Genomic DNA, 15,993 nt, shown 5'->3' with positions numbered 1-15,993 from the left:
GGTTCAACTTTGAGCAAACCCATGGATTCCTTTAAATATTTTTTTCTTAAAAGTGTGTGCGTTGTCTCTATTTTCAGAGCATAGAGTCTTTTCTACAGATCAGTTACATTCAATGCGAGATATTGATGTTGTTTATAGTATAAGGTTGGCGGAGAAGAGAGGGGGGGCAGAGGGGAACCATGCCGAAACCTTTCACACTGCTAAGGGAAAATAACAAATGAACAGTTAAATAACCTACCCTAATGATGCTGAGACTAAAACCTCACACATATACTAAGTAAAATAACTTTTGGTTTGTATCCCCTGCCCCCAGAATCTACTGTTACGAAGGGGGAGGTGGGCAGACTCCCCATAATCTCTACATCCAGTGAAGGGTCAGAGTTTGAGCAAACTCACAGATTCCTGGACTTAGCAAGGGCTGGGAATAACACCAGAGAATTTCCTCATGAGGCCAGCCTGGTGATGGTGGGTCATTGAAGGAACAATGGTGCTGATGGACAGCCATTAGCTCTCATCAACCAGGTAGAAGGCCCTGGGGAGCAGGGGGACATGATGTCACTGTGGGAAAGGAGGGTGTCCCTTGAGTCTACACAGACGTTTATTGGTAAGGCGTTCTTGAACAAGAAGGAGGAAGTATGCAGAACTCCATGCATGTTGGCTGGGAGAGGTTGCACCACGACATGGAGGGCCATGACTGGCTGCTGCTTTGGAGCCAAGCTTGCTATAGCTATGAGAGGAGCAATGAGAGGTATCCCCTCCACTGAAGGCTTTAGGTGTAAATATGTGTGAATAAAGACTCTAAGTTCTAAGTTCTATGCAGACTACACTGTGTCTTGATGTTCCAGTGGAAATACAGACCCTAGATGAGCACTTGGAACCATCGAGAACATGGGCAGGCAAACTAAGGCCCGGGGGCCAGATCCAGCCCAATCGCCTTCTAAATCCGGCCCGCGGATGGTCTGGGAATCAGCATGTTTTTACATGAGTAGAATGTGTGCTTTTATTTAAAATTCATCTCTGGGTTATTTGTGGGGCATAGGAATTCGTTCCTTTCCCCCCAAAAAATATAGTCCAGCCCCCCACAAGGTCTGAGGGACAGTGGACTGCCCCCCTGCTGAAAAAGTTTACTGACCCCTGATCTAGAATATTGTTACCACTTGACAGAGATTGGGATACAAGTTGAACGGGATGTTTCCCTGTCCCTGTCCTCAAGTGCTTTGGCTGCTCCTTCAGAGGGAGTGCAACCCCACCCAGAATGACAATAACCTGACCACCATGCATAGAGCTAGTCATGGGTCCGCAACAGGGGTGTGGGCTTCAGTAGGTGCCTGGTAATGCCGACCTCAGATGCTGATCATGCCAAGGGCTCCAACACTGTTTGCATTTGCAACAAAGCCAGGGAGCTGCCATATGGGCAATCATGGCAGTTTTACTGCTAGGCAGTAAACCCAGCACTTCTGTTTTATGAGTTGAACTCTGGACCTAGGGGAAAGATCTTAATTCATGGCAGCTCAGCAGCGAGATCCAGGGACACGCTACAGCTCAGGTCTCTGCAACTGGAGAAAGAGTCTGCATCAGAGTCAGAGAAGGACCTTTGAGAAAGATCAACCATGAGTTGAGTGACCCATAAATTTGAGACTCTTTCAGGCAAAAGCCATTGGCCTCAGCCCTCTCTCAACTGTGCCAGTCCAAGACATCCCCGAAGCAAAGCCCAAAATAGATGGGGGTCCACCTTTTGGGGTAGGGTTGTGGAGCTTCAGGCATTGGGGAAGAATGTGGCCCTCAAAGTCTCCCTCTCTGGCCCTTGAACTCTTCCCAAGCCACACCCATCTCTGGTACTGCTTCGCACTCCAAGAGTTTTTGCTGGGGGGGAGGGTTGGAGAGGAGATTTTCATTCAGTGCTGCTAATAACTGTTTCTCATCTGACTGGAGAGCAGAGAAGGCTTTGCCAGCATGTGTAGAAGCCAGCCTATTGTGCAAAGGTAAAAATGCTATTGGTTGCATTACTGTCCACTTCTGCTTTGGCACCACCCACCACTGTCATGTGACCCTCAGCAGGTTGCAAAGATGGGTATTTGGCCCTTGGTTAAAAAAGCATCCCTACCCTGCTCTTGGGCCGGCTTTAAAAATCTTGCTGCATGATTCATACACCAGTTCCTGCCTTTTTATGCATTCATGAAGGTGTTTGTCCTGCTTCACAGAGGACAGCCCTCTTCACAGGGAGCTCTGGGAACTGCCGACATAGGCCTGGCAGAACAGAAACATTTTCCGCTAATGTTTAACAACATTATAGATCTAATTGTTGTTGTTTAGTCGTTTAGTCGTGTCCGACTCTTTGTGACCCCATGGACCGGAGCACGCCAGGCACTCCTGTCTTCCACTGCCTCCCGCAGTTTGGTCAGACTCATGTTTGTGGCTTTGAGAACACTGTCCAACCATCTCGTCCTCTGTCGTCCCCTTCTCCTTGCACCCTCCATCTTTCCCAACATCAGGGTCTTTTCCAGGGAGTCTTCTCTTCTCATGAGGTGGCCAAAGTATTGGAGCCTCAGCTTCACGATCTGTCCTTCCAGTGACCACTCAGGGCTGATTTCCTTAAGAATGGATAGGTTTGATCTTCTTGCAGTCCATGGGACTCTCAAGAGTCTCCTCCAGCACCATAATTCAAAAGCATCAATTCTTCGGTGATCAGACTTCTTTATGGTCCAGCTCTCACTTCCATACATCACTACTGGGGAAACCATGGTTTTAACTATATGGACCTTTGTTGGCAAGGTGATGTCTCTGCTATACTATAATAGTATAGATCTAAACTATAGATCTATACCATAATAGTATAGATCTAAACCAGCACTGGGGATTCAGCGTTGAGGTCCACATTCCCTTCTGGTTGACATTCTAAAGGCTACTTGCCACTGGTGGGCAAAGCCAGAAGCAAAAACAAATGGAGCAATGAATGCATAGAGTATCAGAAACAAGCAAGATGAATTGGAGCTCTTAATAACGCTTTAGTTGAGATTCATGCCTTGCAGACAGTTTGACTAGTTTAGCCTCTGTGATTCTTACAGGGGGATAGTTTCTATATGCACTCACTCACCCCTCCCTATCCTGCATGCAGGAAGCAAGAGTCATTCTTAGAGGACACTTTCCCAAGCAAGCAAAAACACCCTGGGAGGATGTGAAACAGCAAGAGGGCAGGGTGTGGCCAGAGGGACAAAGGGTGTGAGCCAGAAGGGGATTTCACCTGGGGAGAGACCCAAGGGTCAGATAGAAAGGCCAGTGTCTGGATGCATAGATATAATAAAACATGAAAAGTGTTTTCCTTACCGCAGTTAAGAGTTAATTGAAGGAGCTTGATAAGGAAGGCTTGCTGGCTGCTGTATCCGTTAGCAGACTTGGTTATATCTTAACTCGCATGCAGTAAATTTGCCTCTTGCTATGTCACGCTCCTACCAGCCACATGAGAAACTTTCCATTGCTCTCTCTGCCCAGGGTTCTTTGAGATTATGGCTACTGTGCACCATTTCAGGAAGCGAACATGTCAGCATTTCCAAGAAGTCAGGGAAGTGGTGCCTTGACCTCTGTTTCCTTCTCTGGCTCAGTGCATAATCATATGATGGATCCATTTCCTTCCTTCCTTCTCAACTCCTCAGGGCCAGCTCTGCTTCCTCATCACCCTCCAATGAGTTAGATGGAAACCCTAGCTCAGCTGGTAGAGCATGAGACTCTTAGTCTCAGGTTTGTGGGTTCTAATCCCACATTGGGCAAAAGGATTCTTACATTGCAAGGACTTGGATGAGATGGCCCTCGTGGTCCCTTCCAATAATGTGATACTATCTGCTGAGAATTGCCTGCTTCACTCTGGGGACCCTTAATTTTTGCTATCTTTGACCTATAGAGACTTAGGTTCTGTAGCCCATGATCCCAGGTACCAGCTTTCACCATGTAAACCTATGAAGACTCTGCAGTCATCACCACCTTTCCCACAAGAGATGGCGGACTCAGCTTCCTTGGAGGTTTTTAAGCAGAGGTTGGATGGCCATCTGTCATGGATACTTTAGCTGAGATTCCTGCATTGCAGGGGGTTGGACTAGATGACCCTTGGGTCCCTTCCAACTCTTAAGATTCTATGATTCTATGATCATCCAAGCTGTGATGGCCTGGGACTCAGGCTCAGACTCGGAGCCAGAGGAGTCTCAGTCCACACCGGATCTTTTGCCCCAGGCGGCATCTGAACCTAGTCTGGGGTCTGATTCTGAAGAGCCCCAGTCTGCACAGGTTCCCCTGCAACAAGCACCAGCTGGGCTGAGTCAGGGGCCTGAGCCTGCCCTGGCTCCAGATGCGGGGATTACCTCGTTTCCTTCAGCTGGGCAATCACTTACAGCTGCTCCACTACCAGTTGGGTCAGGAGAGGCTGAGGCAGCCTCTGGGCCTAGTAACCCACCGACATCTCCCAAGCTGCAGAGACTGAGGTCTGAGAGAAGGAGAGACCTGAGTACTCTCAGGAGGAGTGCTCGCCTTCGGGCGAGACAGGGAGGTGAGTCACCAGGGGATCAGGACCGGCTGTTACACCAACAGAGATAAAAGCCTGGTGGACCCCGCCCCAGGTTGTGGGAGCAATGTTGCTGTTTGCCAGAAATCCTGTGCCTGACTGACTCCTTGCAGAACCCTTGGATTCGGGACCGTACCTGGACTGCGGTTACTCGGGTTACCCCTGGGCCCAGCGCACAAGCCCCTTCTCTCTAGGCCACCTATAAGGGAGGTGTGCAGGATGGCAGCATGAGAACAGGCTTTTTCCAGTGGTGGCTTCCTGACTGTAGAATACCTTTCCAGGGAAACACACCAGGAACCATCATTGCCAGGTCTTGGATGTTTATGACCTACAGGGACTGGACTGAAGAGGAAGAGGAATGGTGGAGATCATGTACACCCCCCTTCTCTTGTAGCTTCCAGAGAAGAGAGAGACAGTATTGAATTACAGCAGAACTCTGAGGGAGATAACAGATCAGAGACAGGCGAGCAGCTGAGTTACGAGGTGTTAGGAGAAGAAGGAGGGGAGGTGTGCAGCCAGCTGACACGTCTTTAGACAGCATAGATGAGCCGCAGTCCTCAAGAACTTGACATTTGTTAAGAATGTAAGAGCAACAGACAAAGAGACATTTGACCACGGGGGCCACTGTAGGGTCAGATGCTGTTGGGAGAGAAGTAAGGGAGAGGAGCCAAAGTGAGCAATTCCATCATTGAGTGATGTCTGGATTCTTTGTCTCTCACCGTAAGGACTGAATAAAATCATAAGAAAAACCTTTCACGTTTCCTCCTTCCTGAAGTCACTGGGGGAGGGAGAGAATTCCTCAAGCCTGACAATGACCTAAAAATGCTACCTTTGTGGCAGTGGTGGCTAATCTGTGGCTCTCCTGATGTGGGACTATAACTCCCATCATCTCTGACCAGTGGCCACGTTGGCTGGAGCTGAAGGGAATTGGAGTCTAACCAGATCTGGAGAGCAACACTGGCTACCGCTGAGTTTTCCTAGCCTATCCATAGCAGAGAAGATATACAAATTAGCAAATGTTTGGGACAAGTCAATGTTTCAAATGCAGATACTTTGATTTTGCATAGCAAGCAAGAACCAACAGTATGGTGGGATTAGGAAGACCTGGGTTCAGATCTCCACTCAACCATGGAACTGCCAGGGTGATGTACATTGGGCTACACACTACCTCTCAGCCTAACCTACCTTGCAGGGTTGTTGTTAGAATGAAAGAGCGGTCATGCCTGTCTGCTTGAGAATCCATAGAGGAGCAGGGGAATAAATAGAATGAGTCATAATATGTAAGATGTATGTGAAACAGGTAGGAATGCATCACGTTTGCCATCAGATTTGTTGTCTGAATCTACCGATTGTTCCAGGAAGTCCTCGAACCCCAGGGAGATACTGCCCAACACTGTAAGAGGGACACCTGCACCCAGTTGCTTTGCAGGTATTTACACAGCACAGCAATCCTTTTACTGCAGTTCATTGGAGCAAGTCATTCAATGTTGACATGGGAACCCCATCTATAAAATGCCCCGTGCACATATATCTGGGCGCAAAAAGCACTCAAGCTCAGCAATGATCTTAGCCCTACCTTACGGTACCATGTTGCCTCTCCTTGTGCTCTGCCTTCTTTCACCACTCTTAGTTGCCTCTGCGGATCCACGTAAGTTATTTATCATTGATCACATCCATTTTCCTACTATGCTGTTAGGGACAGAATGAAAGACCTGTACTATGGAATGACATATCAACTGGGCCATCGTTTGATGCTAATCTAGGGGGGTTAAAAACTTTGCTCAAAGTGTTCTTGCCACAGACTGATCTTTTATCAGTCCCCACATTTGGACTCCCATGCTAGCTTTTGAGTGGATGCATTTGGTGATGGGGAATCACAGAATCATAGACTGGTAGTAATCTGTTAAGCCTGCTGTAAGTTCTAAAGGTAGGTTGGCTGAAATATACAGTATTTAGCTAAGTTCTACTGTGTGTGTGTGTGTGTGTGTAGTGCAATGGATGAGCCTAAGTCATGTCCACTAACTTCAAAAGATCTACTCTTAGTAGGTAAAAGGGGTAATGGAAAAGGACCCCTGGACAGTTAAGTCCAGTAGGACTAGCATTGGGAGGCATATTTTGCGTGGCTCTATCTATTACCTACCTACCTACCTATCTATCTATCTATCTATCTATCTATCTATCTATCTATCTATCTATCTTCTATCTATCATCTATCTATCATCTATCTATCTGTCTATCTATCTATCTATCTATCTATCTATCATCATCTATCATCTATCTATCTATCATCTATCTATCTATCCAGTGCTTTTTTCCTGGGTGGATGCAGGGATACGCGTACCCCTAAACATTTTGTGAATCTTTGTAGTTTTGTCCATTTACTGTATTTATTTTCCCCGATTTGAACTATAAAATGGTGATTTTCTTGAGTCAAAATGAGAGTACCTAAACCTTTTTTAAAAAGAAAAAAGCACTCTACCTACCTAACTACCTACCTATCTATTGCCACCGGTGTCAGCATTTCTTCTGCACCAGTGGTGGAGGAGGCAGGGCAGGTGGGGCACCTGTGAAGCTGCTGCCTTGGGGACTTCTGCCGCCTGAGGCAATTGCCTCAGTTTGCCTAATGGCAGAGCCAGTTCCATGCTGGTGCACTGCTGGGGTTGGAGCTGCACAGCCACAGCACCCAATTAAGACAATTAACAACTAGTTTAGGTCTGAGAAAAGAAGTGCTTCTTCTTGCACAACAACTCATAAGCACCTCTTAAAATTTACTGCCACAAGGTTTGATGGTGGTACCGCCTTAGATGGAATGAAAACAGAATTAGATCAATCCCTGAAGGAGAGACTCCTCAGCGGCTCTGAGTCATGTGAGCTAAAATTTAAATGCTAAATGTAACCTTCTGATTTCGGAGGCACCATACCTCTGAAAGCCAAGTGCGAAAGACAAACATCTAGGAGAAGGGTGATGTCTTCCTGCCCTGTGTGTAACCTTCCTGGACCAGGGCATCCACAGAACAGCGAGGGGCAAGGCTGTCCCTCCCATGCTTGAAAAAGAAGAGGAAAAAGAGTATATGTCTAGCGTAGGGTTGCCATATTTCAAAAAGTGAAAATCTGGATACAAAAGTTGTTGAGCCTTTTCTGGCTTTTAAGGAAATTCCGGACGTGTGGCAACCCTAGTCTAGCATTTCAAGAACCAAGAATATTAGGCAAGAAGTACAGTCATTCTCTCTCTCTCTCTCTCTCTCTTGGAGGGAGGGTGTGAGAAACTGTTGTGCTCCCCTGCTTTCAGTGTTTTCTTTCCTCTACATACCCATGAATAATTCTTGTGGGCACCCATGTTTCTGAAGGCCTGTAGTAGATCACTGGTGAAAAGATGGCATTTTGGCTGGATAAACACCTTATTTTATAAAAGTTTCTATTAAAATTTGTACATTATAAGGCCACACATGTAAATCACCTTGGTTCCGCCAGAGAATCACGGGAACTGCAATTCGTCTAGGGTTCTGGGTACTGTTGTTCTGTGAGGGGTGAAGTACAGTTCCCAGGTTTTTGGGCGGAGGTCAAGTGCTTTAAGTACACTTTAAATGCATGGTGTGTACGCAGTCAGTGTCTGAATGAGGACACATTTCACATTGTGGTGTGTACTCTTGGGAATATGCTGCCCGCAGCCAGCATTACGCACTGAATGGGACATAGGCTTTCCCCCATTTTGTTCAATGCCTGAGGGTGCTTCAGTCCCATAGTTGTATGATGTCCTTCTCTCATCTTCCAGCAGCCTTGAAGTGTATACAAGGCGATAATGCTACCCAAGCTCCAACAGATTGTACAAGTGATTCAGACGCCTGTGTGACCATCAAGAACGAGAACGCACTGACTGGTAAGGAAGTGTTGGGAGAAGGAGAGGGGCAGGGAAGCCTGACAACTATTTGGCATCATGTGGTTCCTCCTGGAGGCTTTGAGAATGATCAGGAATCAGCATGACAATTGACAGGGTCGATGGCTTGCCCAGTGGTGTGCCGTGGGTTGCTGGCACCTGGGGCAGGCAAGCAGCCGATGCCTCATTGGAGCCAAATGGGGCCGTGCGACACCACTTGCCTGCCCACACAACTCAGCTCTTGGTGGGCGACTGCCCTGATGCTTGTGAAGCAGAGTGCTGTGCCGTACTGTGCTAGCCTCCCTCCACCTACACCCAGTCCCTGAGGACTGGGCTGCTTTGCTGTCTTCGCTTAGGCAAGGTGGGGATCCCTGAGGAAGCCAGGGCCTGTCTGCAGAATTTTGCACCTTGGGCCACTGCCTCTCTGGTCCCCCCACGCTATGCCACTGGTCTTGCCTCTAGTAGGGGTGCTATTTAGGGAGGTTGTTATGCCTAAGGTGGTTTTTGGTTCCACCTGCTGGATGATAATGATGGCTCAGGCCTGTGTATTATACATGCATGCCAATGGCACAAATCCCTTTACTTAAAAATACACTGCAATGCACCTAGTAAGAAGTAATGACTGGTTGCGTTGACAGAAATATAAGAAGCTGTTTTACACTGAGGCAGACCTCTGGTCTATCCAGTTCAGTGGTGTCTGTACTGACCGACAGAGGCTCTCTAAAGTTTCAAACAGGACGCCTTTTCCCCAGCTCTACCTTGAGATGGTGTGATTCAACCTGGGACCTTGGTCACCAAAAGCAGATGCTCCTATGTTTCTATGATTATGCTGAGTTCTGGTCTGATCTACAGGCTCTTATATTCTGGGAAGCCATATTCCTTGGAAGAACTTGGAACCAAGGTGGAAGGACAAGGCAGAGTGGAGACAATATAGAAGAATTCTGGGGAATGGGGTCTCTTGACCTGTTGTTTGTCTTTTCCCTCTTCCGGTAAACAGGGGTCACGTTTACTACAACATTCTATACATGTGGGCGAAATGATTCTTGTGCCAATGCTTTCACCGTCACCATAGGAGATAATGCATATCTGCGATACACCTCGGCTTGCTGTACCACAGCTGACTGCAATGCAAACTTGAAATGGGGAGGTAAGTCATCAGCTGCCTCCTCTCTGACAACAGAATTGCAAATCAGGGTCCCTCCAGATGTCATTTTCCTGGTGCACCCAGGTTGATTTCTACTCATGATGCTATTGGGGTGGTCTCAATCATTTCAATCCATGTTTGTGTGTGCAAATGTTTTGGGCTAGTCACATGGCTTCATTTCCAATCAGTGCGCATCCCATTACTTCCTGTGGAACCCCCTTAACTTTTCATTTTACAAATGTATTGGTTTATGTTTCCTCCACTTTTGTTGCTCTATAGCCAGCCACACCAGCCAGTGATAATCATGCAATAGAACTGGGGAAGCATCACTGAACAAATGAATGCAGGATAAATCCGCCACTAATGCAGTGTTATTGTTTCAAGAACACACTGCAAAAAGAAATTAGAAATTGTTATAATGAAAGAAAAAAACACTATGTAAAATCATGTAGAAAAGTTTTCTGCTCTATGGTGCCATCTGGTGTCACAGTGTTATAACAAATATAAAACTCTCTTTCCTTACTAATGTAGCTGAGTCCATTCACAATTTGCATTTGAAATTGGTAGGAATAGCATGGAGTGTATGAAGTTTTAGTCCCTCTACCTGTTCTCATCCTAATGTAAGGGAGGGATGAAAGTTATCTCTGGACCTCATTCTTTCTGACAAAGAAAATGTGAGAAGAAAAGTGTTTGTGGGGGAAAGGTCTCTGTAGGTCACTGATGGAGGAAGAGGGGGGCGGAGGGAGCGCACCTCTCCTGGCACCACGATCCTGGTGGTGTGCAATCATGGCTGCCCCCCTGCACTGGGCGCTATGCCCCTGTGGGTAGCGCACCATGCCCCCAGAATGCGTGCCACACCCCCGGGATGCACACCAGTCACGCCCCCACCTGCTCTCCGCCCCCGGTTCCGTAGCATGAAGCTCCGCCACTGCTGTGGGTGCCTGCATGTTGCCAACCACCACTACCCCCTCAATTTGGGAATGGCGTCCATAACAAGCAGGTGTTGATAGCCATGTGTGGCACTCCAGATGTTGCTTAACTGCACCTTCCCTCAGCCCCAGCAAGCATGGCCAATGGGAAAGGATGTTGCAAGTTGGTAGTTTACCAACATCCGGAGGGCCAAAGTTTGCCCACACCTGGCGTAAGAAGAAGGAACTCTGAGTGTGGGACAGGATTGTGTGGGGAGAAGATGACCTCCTAATAATGGTGTTTCTGCGGCCTGCCTGGAAGGGACTAGGGTGGGTTCAGAAAGATGTGGGTCTACGGTGAGCCAGTCCAGGGCTCCCGCTGTTGCATTTACACAACTCCAACCTCCTGCATCCTTTTCCTGCTCCATCACGTGCAAGAGAAGACTGCTGTTTCCCATCTCACTTCTAGCACACACCAGTAGCAGCCATTGTGATGTGATGGATCAGGAAGGGCAGTTGCATGGATGCTTGGCAAAGCTCCATACAGGTAAACAACAGAAATGCCAGCATTAGGAGACTTGCTTCACCCCAACACACTGGCTGCTACCGGTGCGTATGTGAATCAGGCCTTTCAAGGAACCATCAGCCCTCTTCTTAAAATCCTATTTAGAAATTCCCCACACCACTTGCTTCTCTCTTCTTTGCTTCCTAGTTCCTCCAGCTTCTTCGACAAAGAATGGGCTGTTTTGCTCAACTGGATGTTTCACTGAGACACAGGAACCCTGCAAAGGCGGAAAAGTCTCATGCACAGATGCGGAAAATACTTGCATCAGCGTAACAGGGAACTACGGCCCTAAGAAAGGTACTTAGCAGGGGAGGAAGAGGGATTGTGTGGGGTAGAGGGAGCAGGTGGGAGGAGAATGCTGCCTCTGGAGCTTCCAGAGATGGACCAACCATGAGCCAAGATGAGATGGACACCTCAGGTGGCAGAGCGAGAGACCTGCTGCCCTGAACCCCAAGTAACAATCTTCCAGGGTGTTCTCTGATGCAAACATCATTGAAATGAACAAGTGCTGTGCCAGAGCATGCAGGGATTGTATCCATGATAAGGTGCTAATGACGTGTGCATTGTCCTTTGGTGCACTAAAATGTTTTGGGTGAGGGATTGAATCTGGGCTCCTTCACATAAGTCATTTTCAAATGAGTAGAACCTTGAGATGAGATTATCAAGCTAAATGTTGGAACGTTCAGATTGGCCGAATAAGGAAGTCTTGTATGAGTCAGAATTAGGTACATGTAAAGGAATAGAAGACACATTTCTATTGTAGAGCAGCTAAAGGATTTTGGGAGATGATACGCAATGAGATGAAAAAAAAAATTAAGAGGACTCTCCCAAAAAGACCAGAAGCTTTTCTTCTAGCAATATTTGGACCAGATGTACAAAAGAATCAAACGAATTTGTTTCTGTATGTGACCACTGCAGTGAGAGTACTAGATGCTCCAAAATGGTGGGAGGATGCAGTACATATGAAAGAGGAGTGGCAGTTGAAATTGATGGAATATGCTGAATTAGCAATTTTAACTAGTAAAATTAGAGAACAAGACGAGACAGCCTTCAAGGAGGATTGGAAAATGTTTGTAGTTTTTTTAAAAAAATATTGTAAACATGTTAAAATGCTAGCAGGTTTGGAGTAAGCTTAGCAGTAAAAGTTATTCAGATAATAAGGTGGAGGAAAAAAGGCATAGAATAATTACAATATGCAGCAGCAAAAGATAATTTGAAGAAACCAAGGAAGGGTGGAAGGGAAGTTGATTACCAAGGGAATGTATATTGGAAAATGTTTGACTAGTTGTATTTTATTTTTCAAAATTTATAAATAAAATTTATAAACAAACAAATAAGCATTCTTCGCCTAGTGCATAGTTAAATGATGGGATTCGGTCTTATAAGACGTAGTGATGATGGCCACCATCTTGGATGGCTTTCAAAAAGTATTGGACAGATTCGTGGAGGATAAGACTGTCAATGACTATTAACCATGTCTACTTGCAGATGCCAAGTCTTTTGTCGTGAAGGGTTGTGGAACAAGAAACGTATGTGAATTTGAGGGCAAAAATGTGCTCATTAATGGAATCAGCTACTCAGTGAAAAAGGCAACCTGTGAGAATGCTAAATCCTCCAGCACCAACCATATCCTGGGGAAGAGTTCCTTCCTCCTCCTCCTACCCAGTATCTCCAGCATTCTCTTTATGAAGTTTCTCTCCTGAGCTCTCTTTACATGCCAGGCAACTTGTAGGATCCATGCCATGTGCTTTTGGGCACCCGAGTAGACAAATCTGTCAAGTTCGGTGCTCTTAAGTTTCTCATTTTAAAAAATCTTAAATTCTTTTCTCCACAATACTACAGCAATCTGCATTTTTTTTTAAAAAAAGCTATTGAAAATCCATCCACATTTTAGCATGAATTTCTCCTAATAAACACAATTTGTAATTGCAGTTTAACCAGTATAGAGTTTTGCTAGCATTTCTCCCTAATATAATGCATTTGTATACAGTGGTACCTCGGGTTAAGAACTTAATTCGTTCCGGAGGTCTGTTCTTAACCTGAAACTGTTCTTAACCTGAGGTACTACTTTAGCTAATGGGGCCTCCCACTGCCGCGGCACAATTTCTGTTCTCATCCTGAAGCAAAGTTCTTAACCCGAGGTACTATTTCTGGGTTAGCGGAGTCTGTAACCTGAAGCGTCTGTAACCTGAGGTACCACTGTATATGATATTATCACCAAAATATGCACTTTTGGCACTTTCTCCACATAAATGCATTTTTGTATACACCATTTGGTTTATGAACTACATTACAAAATTCTGAGAAATGTGAAATTTGAAGGCTGAGTTTTAGTTTGCGTATTGATCTGGGAAGTGCAAATGAGTAAGTTTCTCATTAATATGTAGACAAAATTGAATTCCTTCCTCATCCCAACTTGGGGACCGCAATGCCTCCCCATCCTCCTCCAGGTTTTTTTTTCCAGGGTTCCCGTCTGTTTTCTGAATGAAAGATTGCAGGCCCAATAAAGAATAATCAGGGACTTCCAGCTTGTCGCCACCAAGATGGCTGAAATTCCATCGCATCCGCTTGCACTGGTAATTAGAGGCTGAGATGGGAGTAATCAGCCTCCCAACCCCCTCAGGTTCGGGGGGGGCAGTCTCATCCACAGTTCGTCCAACACCTGGCCCCAAATTCGGAAGGAATGAGGGGCCGGGAGGCGCTGGATGCATAGCATAGTGCGTTTCTTGGCAGCTCTCCAAAGCTGTCTCTGTGAGCGACAAACCTCCATTTCGTAAGATGAAAAATTGGATTTAAATTATGGACATGCTCTGAGTGAGGAGGGGGGAAATATTCTGCTAATTGCCAGCCATTGAAGTGCTAAAAAAGGATTTGATCGGAAGAAGGACTATTATTTGCGTGGAGGTATGATGGAACGGAAAGGAGGGTTGTGAGCCTTATTGATTTCATTATGCTTTGTTTTACTATGTTACTCTGCAAAATCACTTCTGGTTTGGCTACTTGATTAACTATGAAGCAAGTGAGATTGAAAAGTTTGGTATTTATTGATATAAAGTGGATTTAACAATCATCAACTGTGTGGAGACAACAATTATTTTAAACAAAAAAACTAAGGATTTTGACTTTTGGCTTGTTGGAAAAAGATTTCCTGGTTTGATTTACGATATTGGCATAGAAGCAACATCTCATTAACAGCTGGAGAGATGCCAAAGAACTTGGGATGACTGCCCGGGATTTATGACGCAGTCTTAATAGGCCGCCATTATGGATGGAAGTGCAGACCAGTTTGTTGTTAAAGTGTATAGTCATGGGGGAGGTGAGTCTTCAATATTCTATGTTTGTATTTTTAACTAAAACCCTTCCTTCCCTGGAAATGCTAACGTTTGAATGACAACTGGTTTGGGAAAAGTATAGGGCAGATGCCTTGATTGGATTTTATCTGGACAGAATAGACTGGACATCTGCATTTGCATGTAATGGGAGGATTCTTGGACTGATTTGGCAGAAATACCAGCCTGTGAAGAGATGCCGTGAACCTATATGGGGGAATCCTGGATATAAAACCACACAGAAACGTATTGTTTGATTTATCTCGCTTGTTGGAAGAACTCAGAGGCTGTGGAAAATAATGAGGATTAACATCAAATGACTTATGGGAATCATTGGAAATGAATATGAGAAGCAGTAGAAGTATGAGATGATCAGATCCCCTCCGACCTCAGAGCATGGTGAAGTCACCCCCGAAAAATTAATAATTTGGCATAATATTTGGATTGTTTAATTATTGAATAATTTGTATAATTTGGAATATATGATGTGATTTGATTGGAATGCTAAAATGGAAAATTTAATAAATATTAGTTTTTTAAAAAATAAATAAAGAATATTCAGTCCAAAAACGGTTCTATTTGTTTCTTCCAGACGGCAGTCAATAAGAGTTTAAGGAAGGCTTTAGCACTAAGGGGAGGTCCCAGTCAAGGGTTCTTGCATGGCTGGGTGGGGTGGCACGGGTGAGTCTACAGAGGAGATTGTTGTGTTACTTCCTAATGTGACTTTCTTCGTATTGATTCAAAAAGTGATTACGCCAGTCTGGGGCAAAGCAACACTCCTTATGTGTGTCCAAGATTATTCTATATATAAAAGAGATGAACCTCAATTAAAACAAATGAAGAAACTAAAACCCCAAATCAGAAGCAAGTCCCACTACCATTTCAACCATGCCTAGGCTCCTATCCACATCTCCATTTTGTCAAGCAAGAGGCATGAGCACAACTCAAGTACATAAACTGGAGCGTGCAGCCCAGCTGGTGAACAGCAGCAGATTCAGAAGTATCCGGTCCCTTCATAGTAGGCACCAGTGAGAGCAGTGAATGTCCTGGCTGAGTGCATGGAGGTGGCTGGAGGATGGATGGTGGTCAAGGGATTGAGGTTGAACCTGGACAAGATAGAAGCACTGTGTGTGAGAGTGTTTATGGGAGGAGCTAAGGGCTCCAAGTTTGGAGTCAAAAGAGACAGAGCAGCTGGGGGAGAGAAAATAAGCAGGACTCTAACTTTCTCACTTTTAAAACCTGCCAAGATTTTGAGGCCTGCAAGGTGATAACTGGGCAATCCATAAACTCAGAAACCTGCAAAGCACCAATCAGCTTTTGCAAAATGCTGCGCCTTTGCCTTCCATGTTTGAATTTATACCATGTGGGCAAAAATGGATCACCAGACCTCATGGGGACCTCATGGGGACATCAGCTGATTCATCATTTGGCAGTACACCCACCCACTCATCAATAAAGTTGGCCCATTCTCCTTATCTAGTTTCCCAACCCTGCTATAAATTCAAGTGGAGAGAGAGAGAGAAACACCAGCTCAGTAACTATAGACAGGGATGGGGACCCTTTGCTGCCCCCGCTTGATTTTGCTGAACTACACCTCCCACAATTCCTTACTGTTTCAAGCTGG

The 15,993-nt window shown here is 45.6% G+C and overlaps 1 protein-coding gene across 2 annotated transcripts in view; it reads left to right on the top strand.

Annotated features, from left to right (window-relative positions):
- The window catches only part of LOC310768992 (phospholipase A2 inhibitor and Ly6/PLAUR domain-containing protein-like), a 38,239-nt gene extending 23,368 nt beyond the window's left edge, over nucleotides 1-14,871 (top strand). The window contains exons 1-5 of one of the 2 annotated variants that reach the window (XM_083628004.1): nucleotides 6,109-6,197; nucleotides 8,325-8,426; nucleotides 9,421-9,570; nucleotides 11,188-11,337; nucleotides 12,529-14,871. In XM_083628004.1, the coding sequence (XP_083484130.1) occupies nucleotides 6,110-6,197; nucleotides 8,325-8,426; nucleotides 9,421-9,570; nucleotides 11,188-11,337; nucleotides 12,529-12,743 (705 nt within the window). In that variant the 5' untranslated portion in view covers nucleotide 6,109 and the 3' untranslated portion in view covers nucleotides 12,744-14,871. Of the gene's footprint in view, nucleotides 1-6,108; nucleotides 6,198-8,324; nucleotides 8,427-9,420; nucleotides 9,571-11,187; nucleotides 11,338-12,528 lie in introns of those variants that run through there. The other variant, XM_083628005.1, reaches the window with a different exon arrangement.
- Nucleotides 14,872-15,993: the final 1,122 nt, after the last annotated feature.

Source organism: Podarcis filfolensis (assembly GCF_964270895.1).
Source record: "Podarcis filfolensis genome assembly, chromosome: 8".
Lineage (NCBI taxonomy): Eukaryota > Metazoa > Chordata > Lepidosauria > Squamata > Lacertidae > Podarcis > Podarcis filfolensis.
This window is presented reverse-complemented; position numbering and strand designations above follow the sequence as displayed.